General features: G+C 43.0%; 1 protein-coding gene across 2 annotated transcripts in view; it reads left to right on the top strand.

The window, feature by feature from the left end:
- Window positions 1–15,346, top strand: part of ADAMTS9 (ADAM metallopeptidase with thrombospondin type 1 motif 9) — a 161,860-nt gene that overhangs the window by 126,744 nt on the left and 19,770 nt on the right. For both annotated transcript variants that reach the window (XM_074313243.1, XM_074313242.1), the window contains 2 exons: window positions 10,642–10,815; window positions 14,991–15,185. In XM_074313243.1, the coding sequence (XP_074169344.1) occupies window positions 10,642–10,815; window positions 14,991–15,185 (369 nt within the window). The remainder of the gene's footprint in view (window positions 1–10,641; window positions 10,816–14,990; window positions 15,186–15,346) is intronic.

Genomic DNA, 15,346 nt, shown 5'->3' with positions numbered 1-15,346 from the left:
GAAATGTCTGTTCAGGTCCTTTGGCCATTTTTAGTTTGATGTTGTCACACTAGTTTATTTCTGCTTTTGTTGCCTTTGCTTTTGGTGTCAATCCAAAAATCATCTCCAAGACTGATAATATCAAGGAACTTTCCCTCTATGTTTTCTCCTAGGAATTTTATGATTTCAGGTCTTTTGTTCAAGTCTTTAATCCACTTTGAATTGGTTTTTGTGTATGGCACAAGGTAGGGGTCCAGTTTCATTCTTTTCCATGTGGTTGTCTAGTTTTTCTAACACCATTATTGAAGAGACTATCCTTTCTCCTGTGTATATTGTTGGCTCCTGTGTCATAAATTAACTGATCATATATGTGTGTGAGTTTATTTCTGGGCTTTCTATTCTAGTCCATTGATCTGTGTGTCTCTTTTTTTTTAGCCAATACCATATTGTTTTCAGTGCTATAGCTTTGTAATATAAGTTTGAAATCAAGAAGTGTGATGCCTCCAGCTTTGTTCTTCTTTCTCATGATCTCTTTGGAAATTCAGGGGTCTTTTGTGGGCCAATTTCCATACAAATTTTAGGATTTTCTTTTTCTGTGAAAAATGCCTTAGGAATCTTGACAGTATTGCATTGAATCTGTATATTGCTTTGTGTAGTGTGGACATTTTAACAATATTAGTTCTTCCAGTCCATGAGCACAGAATATCTTTGCATTTATTGTATTTTCTTTAGTTTCTTTTGTCAGTGTCATATAGTTTTCAGTGTACTGATCTTTCACCTCCTTGGATAAATTGATTCCTAGGTGTTTTGTTTTTTTTGATACAATTTTCAATGGGATTGTTTTCTTATCACTGCATTCCTAACGTGTGTGGGGATTGAGCCTTCCCGCCTGTCCTTCCACCTCAGCTCACTCTCCTAACGGATCAGTTCCACTGTTTGCAGTCATCTCTTTTCTTTAGGACTCTCTCCTCTGTCTATTTAGGGTGGGTTTTTTTTCACTTGGTTTCCTTTTAGATAGTTTTACTTCCATCAGATAGTGACAGAGAAGAATGGCTAAAGCAATTAAATTTCAAATTAATTACACTTGTGCCACACAAGTCACTGAAAACCACAGAGGCTGTAGAATTCTACAGACCTGTTTCATATCCCAGCACTGCTACTTATTAGCTGTGTGACTTAGAACAAGTTTTCTTAATTTCTCTGAGCCTTGGGGTTTGCCATCTGTAGAATGGGGATAGTAATAACTATGCAGAGTTGTTCTGAGAAAATTTGAGATAATAGAGTGGTTTGGGATTGACGATATTAGATTTAGAAGGAAGTAGAGACTCTCTCAGCTCTCTTTTCCTGTGTTATGTCTTGATTCTCTTTGTAATTCTTGTTCCAGACCTACCACTGCTGGCTTCCTCCCTCTCCCTCTTTATCACATACCAAACTCAACCCTGTGTAACTGCTCCAAGGAGTTGAAAGTAAGATAGTGTTGAGAAATGAATCTAAGCTGACTATTCATGTATTAGCCAACTTTTGAAAAATGCTGGAGCCAATCTGGAAAACGCAAATTCCATTCCTTCTGAATCCAAATAATAGAAACCTTGCCAAATATGTACTGAGGAAATCCTCTTATCTGATCATACAAAATATGACTAGAAATTGACATCTTTGCATGTGATATGCAGATGGATATTTTTAAATTCTTCTTCAAACATTGCTATCAAGCTTCATTTAAGAACAGAAGACCTAAGGAAATAGCCTGACCTGTGACTATATTTAGAAGTTTACCAGAGGTTAACCATTCTCACAAAGGGGAAAGACTCTAAACAATGAAAAAGCAGATTCGGATAGTTACCCGCCTGTGTGCATGCTTTTTCATCTGCCCAGACCTGGAAAGTTTGAGGAAGGTGGATCTGGGTGGTGAGGGAGAGTGGAACACTTGGAACACAAGGTCCTCACTTGACACCGAATTTGCAAAGTGAGTCTCAGGGTAACTGGAGGAGAGAGAAGCCCCATCAAGAGCCTTTGTTCCTCATATGTGAAGTCAGCTGGTGGCCCTCTCAGAATGTCCCCACAGCAAGGCTTAGAGTGAATGTTGATAACTGCTAGGCAACCACCCTAGTAGTTCAAATCAAAAATAGAGTGGCCACTCATCCTGTTTGCTTGGGGCAGTACTCGTTTATGTCTAGGACAGTGCTGGTGAAATTATTCATGGCTGCTACTTTCATGATCAGAAGGATCCTTGTCAAACAGTAAATTGGATGGTGACTCGATAGTACAGCACCCTTCAGGCTCCCCTCAATCACCACCCTCACGTGCTCTCACACCCATCACTCTGCTACCATCTCACCTGATACTTACTTGGCGCAGGCATGTGTCTGGACTTTCCTCCCTTCATCTAGTGACACCTTGACCTGACTGATGTTGGTGAGCATGCCAAGGCACAGCCTCAGAGCCCACTGACTGGGGTGTCCAGATTCCCTGACCCCGTCCCATTACAGGAAGTTCTCTTCCCTAACAGCCCTGAGCAACCACCTCAGAGCTCCTGTTTGCTTCTTGAGTGTGCACGTTCCCCTTTTGCTTCCCCCTCGTGGACTATTGAACTCACCTGTTTGTTGGCCAGATGCATTTCATGCAGGGTACATAGCAAATGGCACCCTCCTCTTTTTGAGAAATAGTCCAAACACCCACTTTGAGAAGCACAAGTTCTGCAGAGCCACCGTGAATATGTCTCTGTGAGTCCCCAAATGTTGTAGGGGACTTTGGAGTGAGTGAGTGAGTGCCGGGATCGTGTCTCGTGAGACCGAAGAATGGAAACACGGACCCAGGAGAGGCAAAGAGTTTTAAAAAGAGGATAGTTTTATTGAAAGCAAAGGGTCAGAGCTCCTGAATGGGGTTGTCCACTGACTGAAGCAAAAGCTCTTACTTTTATGCCTTCCCTTGCCTGTTTGGGGAAGGGGAGCTGGCGCCTTTTAATGAAATCCGTCTACCAGGTTTGTTCTATTTGCCCATCCTGAAGGAATCAGCAAAATAACCCACTCTTATCTATCAGATCTGCTCCGTTTGTCAGGCCAAAAGGAATTTTATGATTAACCTCAAGGCACTGTTGCATTTTGTGCTGGAGCGAAGGAGTAATTTCAAAATCTGAAGTCTCAGAATATGTCTGTCTTTTGTTTATTCCATGAGGACCTCCCTGTCTACTTAGCAATATGCTAACTAACCTGTCTCAACAGTAGCGTGATCCTCAGGGATGTTTTATACAGCTACACAGCTGGTACACTGCACAATTCGGGGTGTACTATTCCCATAGGCCGCAATGTCGGGGCAACCCCTAGAATTATATAGAGCAGTGGCCCTAATACTGATGATGATTTTTTTTTTAAATCATACATATTATTGTTTATTAAGCTATGGACTAAGCACTGTGTTGAGTATTTTTATGTGGAGGAGCTCATTTAATGTTTTCCATAACTCTCTAATGTAGTCATTAAATTTTTATCCTCACTTAAAGATGAGGAATCTCGAGGCTTACGTAGGTTAGTTCATCCACGTTCATGCATTTACTAAGTAATAAGACTGGGATCTGAAGCCCAGCAGCGCGACCTCTGGAACATATGCTCTGAATCTTTATATTCCACTGCTTTCCCTGCACCTAAGATGAACAATTTTATTTCTCTCTTAAAAGCTTGTCTAGCCTCTTACAGCAGAGTTGACATCAAGGTAGAATTCCCGTTACTGGGTGACTACCCCAACCCCCTTCTAAAACTGAAATTCTTGGTCTAGTTGGTTGCTGATCAGACCTTAAGCTTTGTGGCTGGGGGAGTCTTGGTGGCTGCAGGGAGTCAGGGGACCTCTTTTGTTTATCGCATGTCCTGTTGGCTGTGTGGGGTGAAGGGGCATCGGCATGCCTTCATGATACCAGAGGGTAGAGCCTGGACTTCTAGATGGAGGAGAAGAGGAAAGTGCTCTATCCAGACATCCATGTCTCATTTTGTGTATGCCATAGAAGTACCATACTATAAACGAGACAAATTGGTGTGTGGCTCAGGGAAATGGACTTCAAATCTCTGGGCTTCAGTTGGCTCATTTGCAAAATGGGAATTTTATATATGGCGGACTTTGCTGAAGGGGCATACTGAGGGTGTAGTGAGATTTAAGTGAGGGATCAGCCCAGTGCCGAGCACATTTTAGACCTTCCATAGATGTGGCTTCTCTTTAGTAGAGTGACATCCTGACGACATCACCAGCACTACAGCGTAACCTGCACACCACAATGTTGGGCTTTTAGTAACACCTGCCAACTTCCGGCTCGGTATTTGGCCTCTCAGTGACTACTTTAGAATTATAATGCTCATGAGGCTGTTTGAGTTTTAAAAAAAAACAGAGTTTTTAATTTTTTTGAAAATTGTGATCCTAAAGGATTTACTTATTAATAGTATTATAATCTGACATAGAATTTTCTTATAGCTGCAGAGGTCTTTCAATCAAATTTGAATTGTGAATATATGAGTTATGCATCTCTTAGCAAAAGGGAATAAATCTCCCAGGTCTTGCAAGTATCCTTTGTTTTTTAACCTTTACCTGGAATACTCTCTTTCCTCCCTAGTAACTCTATCACAAGGAGGTTTCCCAGCTCCTTCCTTTACTGCAGTCACTCTTGTTCATCCTTTAGGCTTCTATCAACCAAGATGTCACTTCCTCTCAGAAGCCCTTCACACTAATGACTGAGTCAGATGGCCACTCTTTCAGCTCTGACAGTAACCTGAAAATAGTCTGCTTTTGCAGTTAGCACTCTGAATTGTTGTTGCCTGTTTTCCTTATCTGTGTTATCAGCTGATTATCAGTTTGGGGCCAGACAGCTTATTCACCAGTTTCCCCTCTATTCCCCCCCATCCCCAGCATTTAGCACAGTACCTATAGCATTGAATGCACTTGTTGAATGAATAAAATGAATGGTGGTACAAAAAGATAGTTGGAAGGAAGGGAGGGAGGGAAAATAAAGATATTAAAAAACATTGCCTGTAAATTGATGGTCTTTCTTCTTTAACTCTTTAGAATCACAGCATTCTATTATAAAATGTCTTTTAGAACAGGCAAGCAAAGTGTTTGTCCTGTAAGAACAGCTGTTTTCTTGTCACATTACCACAGACAAGCTGTGCTTAGATAAGTCTGGCCTTTGCAGAGCTGCCTACCCCATGGCTGTTTGGCCCAGTGCAGGAACTTGGGCCACTCTCATACGTATTTGGATTCTAAGAACTTTTATTGAGATCAGCTATAGAGTGATTCCCAAGTTTATCTCCTTAGCACAGAAAAGTTAGAAATGAGTAGCAGGTCCCTGGTCAGTTGGTTAAGAAGATTTTGGCAAGTGTTCAATAGGGAGGGATCAGGTTTTGATTTGTGTATAAGGGCCGGATATTAACTCTTTATTACTCAACGAGGCAATAGGGATGCAGTAGAGACTATGGAATTGCTATGGTGACATTGATTGCCTGGCGGGAGAGACTGACACAAAACAAGCAAACATGTTATATGAAACTGCCAATTGTGACAAGTGCTGTGACAGGAAAAAAACAAGGCACTGAATACAGAGACAGAGAATGACAGGCCAGTCCCATTTTCTCAAGCGTGGTCAGGCGGGGAAGAGCAGAAGGAAGTGATTCCAGGTAGAAGGAAGAGGGAGGACAAAGCCCAGCGTGTTTCTGTACAAAAGCACAGCATGGCGGGGCAGAGTGACCTAGGGGACCAGGGGCCGTAAGGAGGTCAGACTGCAGGAGCCATCCGGTTATGACGTGCCCTGTAGCCAGAGCCAAAGTTTGGATTTTCTCCTAAGCAGTGCAGTAGGTTTACAAGCTCCTTCCAGCCCTGGCCTCTGTCCATTTCTGGAATCTCCATCTCAAAGAGGAGGCTCTAACATCCCCAAGCTGCTGTAGCATCCGCCCGCCCCACTTCCCCATGACCTTCACCTCCAGCCTCCATGCAGCCTGAGCCCCTCTTCCACTGACCCTGGTTAGCTCACCTCCGCCTGCACTCCTCCTCAGCCATCACTACCTGGGCTCCCCTTTCAGCATGGTGCAAATTCCTGCCTCTTGTCTTCTTCTACTTTTACTGTCACAGTTGCAGAACTCCCTGATGTCACCTTCCCCCATCACATTCTCTGTTATGAAACCCACATCTGCTCATACAAAGCGGCCCTAACTGTTAAACCCCAGTGTCACCAGTTAGCCGGCTGTCCTGACACATAGACCCCAAGCTGGGAGAAGCAGCCACCCTAGGTGTCATAGCAGAGAGAGAAGGGGAGGAAGATGTCAGAGCTGTACCCAGTGCTTATTACAGAAATTGGCCCGTTGAAAATATTGGTTGAACGTGTGATTGACTTTAAAGTTACGAAATGTCTCCCTAGTATGGTGTCTGCCCTTTTCTCTTACAGATATAGTATTTTGGCGTAAAAGTGTCTGAGCTCGACCTACCTGACTTTACAATGAGCTTTGAGAGTAGACCCTATCGGTAATTTAAAGACTGTTTTTTCTTTTTTATTTAAAGCAGTGTTAGGTAAATTGATTTGTTATCACTGCACAAAAACCTTTGCACAACACACATAGAACACAGTGCTATCAAGTTCTCCGTTCGTCCTGTGGCTTGCCTGCACACACTAGCGAACAATGGCAGCCTGGCACAAGAACCAACAGGACACAGTCCTTCATGCGCGGAGAGATTCAACAAGCTTAAAAGGTAGAGCACACGAAGATAAAGTGATTTTCTGCCCCCCATGGTTAGGGAATCTCAAAATAGTGTCAAGTAACTTGATTATAATCTTTAAGGAAAGACAATTTCTACTCCTTGCACCAAGGATGCTTTTTAGACTGTCATCCTGTGGCTAACCGACCTGGCTAAATAAAATAGTACCTTAAAAGTTTATTTTAGGTCTTCCTCACCCTCAAATTTGGAATGTTGTTTCCCCCTTTGTTAATTTCAGCACATTTAAAGGCACACGTAGCCGGTGAGACAATGGGCAAGCTACCCACTGTAGCCCAGTGCTGTGATTATTTGCTTTCTGAATTACAGTGTGTGCTGGAATGCAAGGAAGCCGGTGGTGTGACTTATACACTTGGTATCATTTTTCCTAAAAGTTGTAATGAAATTTGAGAAAACCTTTTGGAATTAAAATGAGGTTAATTAAGCTTTCCAGCTGTTTTTCAGGACCTTCTAGATCATTTTTCAGGACAAAGGAAAGAGTCATAAATCACAAGAGGGAAGTGATATTACCAAAGGCTGATAAAATCCCATAGCGTAGGGCTGGGTTTGCTTTCTGATCACCCAGACAGCCCCCTGCTCTAGCTAGGATTTAGGACTCCAGGAGGAAAGCTGTACTAATGTGATTTCAGAGCTTCTGCTAACTAATTCCAAAGCACTGGACAAGTCACTTATTTACTTTAATTTTTCTAAAAGTTATACTCAGTTGTGGACAAAAAGGGGGCCACATACTAAACCCGACAAGCTCAGGGGAGGCCAGCATGGCAGGACCTACAAACTCAGAGACTGAAAGTAACCACATAGGAAGAGCTGAACATAGAAATCCCTAACTAAAAGCAGGTCATGGAGCGTAGTCACGTCCTAGGCTTGTAGCTTCCTTGACAAAGGTCAATCTTTACCTTGAGTCTGTCTATTGTCTTTCTGCATCTAAGATAACCTCCCTTTCAAATGTCAGAGTAATCTTATTTTCTAGACCCTTCAGGGCACAACCGTGCACCAGAGCAGGAGACCACAGAACCCCTCATTGTTATCTTGTTGCTCACATACCATCATCCCATGTGCTGTAGATGTTAATTATTAACTTGTACTCACCAATGTAAAAGAAGTATGTGTTACCCTATTTGCCTTTTTATTCAATGCCAGAGACTTCCCTGCTTTGATTTCTCCCACCCCCTTAATCTACCACCAGTGGATTTCATGTAACCCTCCTTACGTCTCCTCCTTTGATTCTAATGTATAAAATAAGCTACAAAACTCCATTCTCAGAAACATTTTCTCAATCCATTGAGATTTTCCTTCCTGGCAATTGTCTTCAGTTTGGCTCAAATAAACTCATAAAGATTCTCACAGGTTTGGACGTTGTTTTTTGTTGGTTTTTTTTTGTTTTTTTTTTCAATGAAAAAAAAATTTTTTTAATTAGTTTCAGGTGCACAAGACAAACCAAAACTTAGACGTTTATCATTTATATCAACGTTCCCAAAACCTCTCACCTTCCCCTTATCCCCACCCCCCCGCCCCTCTAGCAACCCTCTGTTTTTCCTCCATGTTAGGTTTGGACGTTTTTTACGTCAACACAAAGAAAGGTTTCCCAACTCCCTTTTCCACCATTGGCAGAAGAGTTTTTATGGTAGTTAAACAGTCTTCAAAACCAAGGGAGAAACGCTTACCAAGCAGAAAGTGTTTAGTAATCCCTGCATTTCTGCTCTAAACTGTTACTTATTGACCCAGATTAAAGCCCCATGGATTAGTGAAAATGAGAGGACACTGAAGGTTTAGTCCAGGTTGGCTGCTCAACGATCATGATCTTCTCTGAGTCTCTTAAATCCTGATTTTCTAAGGAATTCCTTTTTCTAAGGGGAGTTAAGTATTTCTTCTGCATGCATCTAACCATCACAGATTAACCATTGTTGTGTTGTGTTTTGCAACATCCAGTAGCTCCCTAACTCATCTGGCATTTTTTTCAATGAAGAAACAAAAAGCATTATTACTTCATAATCATTCCCAGCATCCTCCAGGGACACAGAAAACCCCAAAACCACTGAGCCAGGATTGAGCCAGGAGCTAGCTCAGCCAGCCGCTGAAGGGGATTTGTTCCTTCATGCTCACCTCACAGTGCTTTCAGTTCATATTTGTACCCCAGAAAAATTATAAATGCATGTTCTAGATATTGAGGTTTTCTTCCAGGCAACAGAAATTTTGAGTTAAGTTTGCAAATGACAAGAGGCTACCAGGACACACTATATATATCCTTCTTCTTGAAGGAGCAAGCGGCTCACAAAAGGCAAAGTATACCATATGACCCAGCATTTCCCCTTTTGGAATACATCCCAAAAAATTCAAATCAGGTGTTAAAACTTGTACACAAATGTTCATAGCAGCAGTATTCACAATAGCCAATAGATGGAAACAACCCAAACATCTGTCAACATTTGAATAAACAAAATGTGGTTATTCATACAATGGACTATTATTCTGTCATAAAAAGGTATGAAGTACTGATAACATGCTTAACATGGAAGAACATGGAAACATCATACTAAGTGAAAGAAGCCAGTCACACAAGGACACATATTAAATAATTCCATTTATATGAAATACCCAAAGTAGGCAAGTTCATAGAGACAGAAAGCAGATTGGTGGTTGCCACAGGCGGGAGGGTGGGGTATTGGAAGTGACTTCTTAACGGGTACAGTGTTACCTTTTGGGGTGATGAAAATATTCTGAAGAGATAGTGGTAATGATTGCACAACATTGTGAATGACTAAATTCCATTGAATTGTATACTTTAAAAATGGTTAAAATGATGAATTTTATGTTATATGTATTTTATTGCCAAAAATGGAATGAAGGAAGGAAGGAAAGAAAGAAGGAAGGCAAGGGGCATATCAGGAGAGAATTTCTGAGTTAAACTGGCTCCCAACGTCAAATGGACAGCATAGAAATCATCCTAGAAGGAAACATACCAGCTGCTCTGTTTTCCTTACTTCGATCATGGGAATAAAAATATCTGTCCCTTCTACCTCACAAAGAAATGTATGACGTGGGATAAGTTACTTAGGCTCTCTTCAGCCCAAATTTCTTCATCTGAAAAATAGAAATAGCAACTGCTAAATGTCCCTATTAGCTATCCACACCTTTAATGTCTGTTTTTGCTACTAAAACACAAGCTCCTCTCCGAGAGCAAAGACTGTGACATTCGTGTCCATTCTTGTTCCCCCAGGACCCATCACAGGGCCTGACCCTCATTAGGATCAGGGTGAATATTTGCCGAATGACCATGAGATGAGAGCAGTTCACCCTGGAGAAGAAAAGGCTGTAGGAGGTCTCAGGAAATCTCTCCTCAAGTCCCTGAAGGGGGATCATTTGTGAGAAATGAAACTTATCTTTTATGCTCCCCTAGAATCGACAGCTAGGGCAAGAGGCTGGAACCTGCAGAGATATATTTAGTTCTGTGTTATAAGATGAAATAGGTCACTTGAACAGGCCATGACTTCCCTGACTCTAGAGGTATTTAGTCACCAGTTTGAAAACCATTAGGCCATAATTTTACAAAGATTCAGTGTTTGAGTGGGTGGTTGAAGTGACCAGAGCTTCAGGTTCTTTCCAAACATGAAATTTCCTTCACTCATGATTCCATTCCAGCGTTCAGACAGCCACTTATTGAATGTTTTTCACTAAGCCAGGATAGTGTTGTAGGTAACGGGGATAAAATCATGAGTTCTCTGATAACCCCTGCCCTCAGAGATCTCACAGTCTTACAGGGTATATAGACAGGAAAACAGATAATTACAGTAACATGATAGTCTTCTCTATGTAATAGACAGCATATATTATATACATATTTATATGTAATAATAACAGGATATTATTATTATTACCCTGTTTTTCTCCCATACCAACACTTGCTTTGTCCGTCTTTGACAGTGCACCAAGACCTGTGGTGAAGGCTCCAGGTACCGCAGGGTGGTATGTGTGGATGAGGGCAAGGGAGACGAGGTTCACGGCATGCATTGCGACATCAGCACACGGCCTGCGGACAGTGAGAGCTGTAGTTTGCAGCCCTGCGAGTATGTCTGGATCACAGGAGAATGGTCGGAGGTACGTCCTGGGATTCCGTTACCACCTTCTGGTCAACAGTGATCTGAGGGGAAGAGAGTGATGTGGGCAGGAAAGTGGGAGACTCAGAACCCCCTGCCAGTTCTGCCACTGAGAACTGGGAATTCCCAGACAAGTCCCTCAGCCTTCTTGGGCCAGAGTTCCACCTGTGCATATTGGGGAATGGGGGTGGCATGAGGTGGTCTCTGAGCTCCCCTCAACTCTTCCTTCTGTGATTCACCTTGAGAGCCCATTGGTATGATTAGGAAGAGATTATTACAGGGGCTTCAAGTTCATAAGATGCCTGTCAGTGCCTGAAAAAAGTTAAGGATAAGAGAATGTCTTAGTGTCAGGGAGACAATAGGGAAGGGTGGAGACTATGACAAACTAGCACATGATGTGTAAAGGGAACAGGCTCTCTTCACTCTGGCAGAGGCCATGCAGAAATGCGAGTCTGGTCTTATCAAACCTGATTTTTCAAGAGAGGACAAAAATATGGATTTTTCTGTGAGATCTCCTAATTTTAAAATATGGACTTAAATTATATGTTTAAAACATTGTATGGGGCACACCAAACACATGCGTGGGCCAGGTATGGGTTACCCATTTAACAACCTCTAATCTCGGAGTGGCTGGTTGGCTCAGTTAGTTAGAGCGTGTTGCTAATAACATCAAGGTTGCTGGCTGGATCCCCGCATGGGCCACTGTGAGCTGCGCCCTCCTTAAAAACAAACAAATAAACAACAAAAAAACCTCTGATCCAGAGGAAGAAAATAATTTTCCATAAAATCCAAGGAATCTCAAGTATCTATGTTTTCTTATCTCCTCCTGCATACAGTGCCTATCTGGACACTTTGTATTATTAATCAGCCAGTACTAATAATAGCATGATTCTAATATTTTCAAACCTCATGATATTTTCAAATACTGAAAGATCTATGACATCAAAACCAGTTATACTTTTCCTAGAAGAATTTAGAGATGTGAAAGGAAAGTATCTGGGCTCATAGCAAAGGTGTTTGCTGTCACTGGAGTCTCTTCGAGTTTGACAGGGCAGCAGTTTCACGTTTAGTGGGATGAGTATTCGCATTTAGATGATATGTGTGTTGAGTGTTGAATTGTTTCTGTGCTAAAGGTGGTCCTAAAGTCTTTCTAACTATGTCTCTCCATCGTTCTCTCCACTCCAGTGATTCTGTCTCCCCTCCCTGCCAGGGGATATTTGGCAATGTCTGGAGACATTGTTGGTTGTCACAACTGGGGGAAGTGGAATGCGCCTGGCATCTAGTGGGTAGAGGCCAGGGGTGCTGTGAAACTCCTATCGTGCACAGAGCAGCCCCGCCCCATCCCCTTGGGCAGTTCTGGTGTGTTATCAGTCTGCTGAAAAAGCTTTGGTGTCTTTCTAAGACTTGAGTCATGTTACTCCTGTAATCTTAACCCCTAAAAGATGAGATTGGAAAAAGATTTTTTTAAAAAGCCTTCCACACTTCTGCAAATTCTCAGATATATCATAGATTGGAGAAATCTGCACATGTACAGGTAAAGTTTAGCGGGTTGGAGATAGGACTTCACACAGATACAAGGAGCATGGGGAAGAGACCCTATAAAGGGCAGTAATGCCAAAGAGGTGGGATCAGAATTCCCTCTAGAAAAGCTACTAGTAAAATGCAAGAGCCACAGCAAGACGTGTCTTCTCTCTGAGAGCCCTATGACCTGGGGAATTGTTGGCGCTCTTCTCTACGCTCTGCCCCACCTGAATCTGAGGCAGCCCGGCCAGATCGGAAAGGCGGAGTTCTGTTACTCCTGGCTGATGCATTTCCCTGGCCTGAAGTGTATCACTGATACAAGGAGCCCACATTCTTTTTCTTCGTATTATTATTAATTTCAGGTGTGCAAAGCAATGTACTAGTTCGACATTTACACCCCTCACAAAGTGACAACACTCCCCCAATCTACTATATCGTATACAACTGTTACAATACCATTGACTATATTCCCAGTGTTGTACTTTACATCCCGTGGGGTTGGGGGGATGGGGGAATACACACACACACACACACACATAATTACAGTTGACATTCAACATTGTTCTACTTCAGCCTCAGGTGTATAGCACAGAGGTCAGGCATCCTCGCAGTTTATGAAGCGATCCCCCGATAAGTCTAGTACCCATGTGGCACCCTACATAGTCTTTACAACATTATTGACTATATTGCCCATACTGTATTTCACATTCCCGTGACTATTTTATGACTACTAATTTGTACTTTCTAATCCCTTCATCTTTTCCTCCATCCCTAGCCCCTCCTATCTAGCAACCATAAGTTTTTTTCTCTATATTTCTGAGTCTCTTTCTGTTTTGTTTGCAAGGAGCCTACATTCTTATTGTTTCATTTTGCTTTGCTGTTATTTTCAAATTAGAAAAGTAATCCACATACATAATGAAAAAAAGCCCCACCTCACTCCACTCTCCCCTTGTGGCAGATGAGCCCCCTCCATTTCAAAACTCTGGTCTGCAATGGAGTTAGGAAGCCGGAGGCAGTCAACATCTTAATGATGCTCTGAATAGCTCCTTAAGAGAATGCTTTCTTTCTAGATTCTTCTCAGAGATGCAGAGGCCTCTTACTAAAACCTGACCATACTTGGGGTTCAGCTCCCTCAGCAAATGCCTGTCTCCTACTGTGTCCCCATGTAAACTGCCACCGGGCTGCTTTTGCTTCTGCTTTGTCGGGGTAAAGTTCTCGGTACCTGCCTTCTCAGACAGATAGCCTTGTTTCAGTTCATACGAACTGAGCTCCGTGCACACAGGCACTGGGATAGACACACTGAAAAACCCACAGCTTGGACAGAGCATTTGTTAGCGATCTGTCCACACACGAAACACCCCAGACTGGCCTAGTATTCCCATGGCCCAGCTCCAACTGGGGCTTCGGGCATTTGAACAGCGGCAGCCAAAGAAGGAAGAAACATACCCAGAGCATTTCCAGGTCTTGAGCCAACTGGAGGGGAAGGACCGGGAACGCTCTGCATGCCTCTGGCCGGGCTTCTTCAAGAAGAGCCTTCTCCTTGGAAATGTTACAGGAAAGGAATGCCACGTGGCTTAAAGTAACAGCTCAAGAGACATTAGGAAAGAGTGGCACTGTGGCCTATAAGAGAGAATAAGAACTGATGGAAGCTTTGGTCCTTCACCCCAGAAAAGGCATAACATGCCACATGCTACATACTCTTTCCAGGGCTTCACCTGGCCTGCCTCAAAGAGCTTCTTGTCACCAGAGTCCTGATACTCTGCCTTAATTTTGTATAGCACTTTCACAGGCGATGGTCCGTATTGGAGGGCTTTGACTGAAAATATCAAAACTAAATTCATTGTAATTCATACTTATTTTTAAATAATCTATCATATAAAATATTTAGCTGAGGAGGTTGAACAGATTATAAAATAAATAACTAATTAGATATCCCATCACAGAAGGGAGCTGGGGCACTAGTAAGGTATTTTTTTCCTTCTCCTTTTCTGTATCGTCTGGGTATTTTTAAATGCCATTCTAATTATGGCAAAATGGTTAAACGACTGCATCATTTAGAAGAGAGAGAGGAGCAGAAAGGTAACATTTCAGTCAAGATATATAGCCGGGGAGGGAGAAGAGAGAAGGAATGTAGGTGGGGGTCAGATAGAAAGCACAGCACATTGGGTAGGAAAGGACAAGTGTCCCAGAGTCCCCGTTGGGCTCAGTGCTTGGATTCCACACTCAGCTCAGGTGGGCTCTGGCCCTTCCTCCATCCCACTTGGTCACTTCTCTGATGTGGTCCTTGTAGTTTTGGAAAAGTGTGATTTGTCAGCCAGTGTGTGGGCTGTGGAGGCTGTAAATTGAACCAATGACAGCTGGAGCTTCTCCTCCCTGTGTCTCCCCTTGAAGCCAGAGAAGGGGCTACTGGCTCCCCCACCCACAGTGGGGGCCATGGAGAGGTAGTGGGGGCACTAGATCCAGAAGGCATTGTACAGGGTTTTATGTCTCCTGTGTGTTGGGGGCTGCTCGAAATGCATAAATAAGCTGATAAAGTAAGAACTTTCTGCAGCGTTGTCACAGGGTCAGCCTGCAAAGTGGAGGTCAGGGGTCTGCTGTGGGCGGGCTGCCCCCAGGCACTACTCCAGCCTCTCCTCTCAACCCCTCTCTCCTCAGTGCTCAGTCACCTGCGGAAAGGGCTACAAACAAAGACTTGTCTCCTGTAGCGAGATTTATACCGGGAAGGAGAATTATGAGTACAGCTACCAAACCATCATCAACTGCCCGGGCACACAGCCCCCCAGCGTCCACCCCTGCTACCTGAGGGAGTGCCCTGTCTCGGCCGCCTGGAGAGTGGGCAACTGGGGTAGTGTAAGTAGATGACTGAGTTATCAAATCCGAAACCTTTTGGATCTATAACCCCATCTTAAACATGTCCTGCCTGATGTATCTTAAGTCATTCTCCTTCTAAGAGAGAGCCTGGTAAAATCAGCAGTTAGCATCTTGAAATAGGCTCATGGGAACAGAAGATT

This window comes from Rhinolophus sinicus, linkage group LG10 (assembly GCF_036562045.2).
Source record: "Rhinolophus sinicus isolate RSC01 linkage group LG10, ASM3656204v1, whole genome shotgun sequence".
Classification (NCBI taxonomy): Eukaryota; Metazoa; Chordata; class Mammalia; order Chiroptera; family Rhinolophidae; genus Rhinolophus; species Rhinolophus sinicus.
This window is presented reverse-complemented; position numbering and strand designations above follow the sequence as displayed.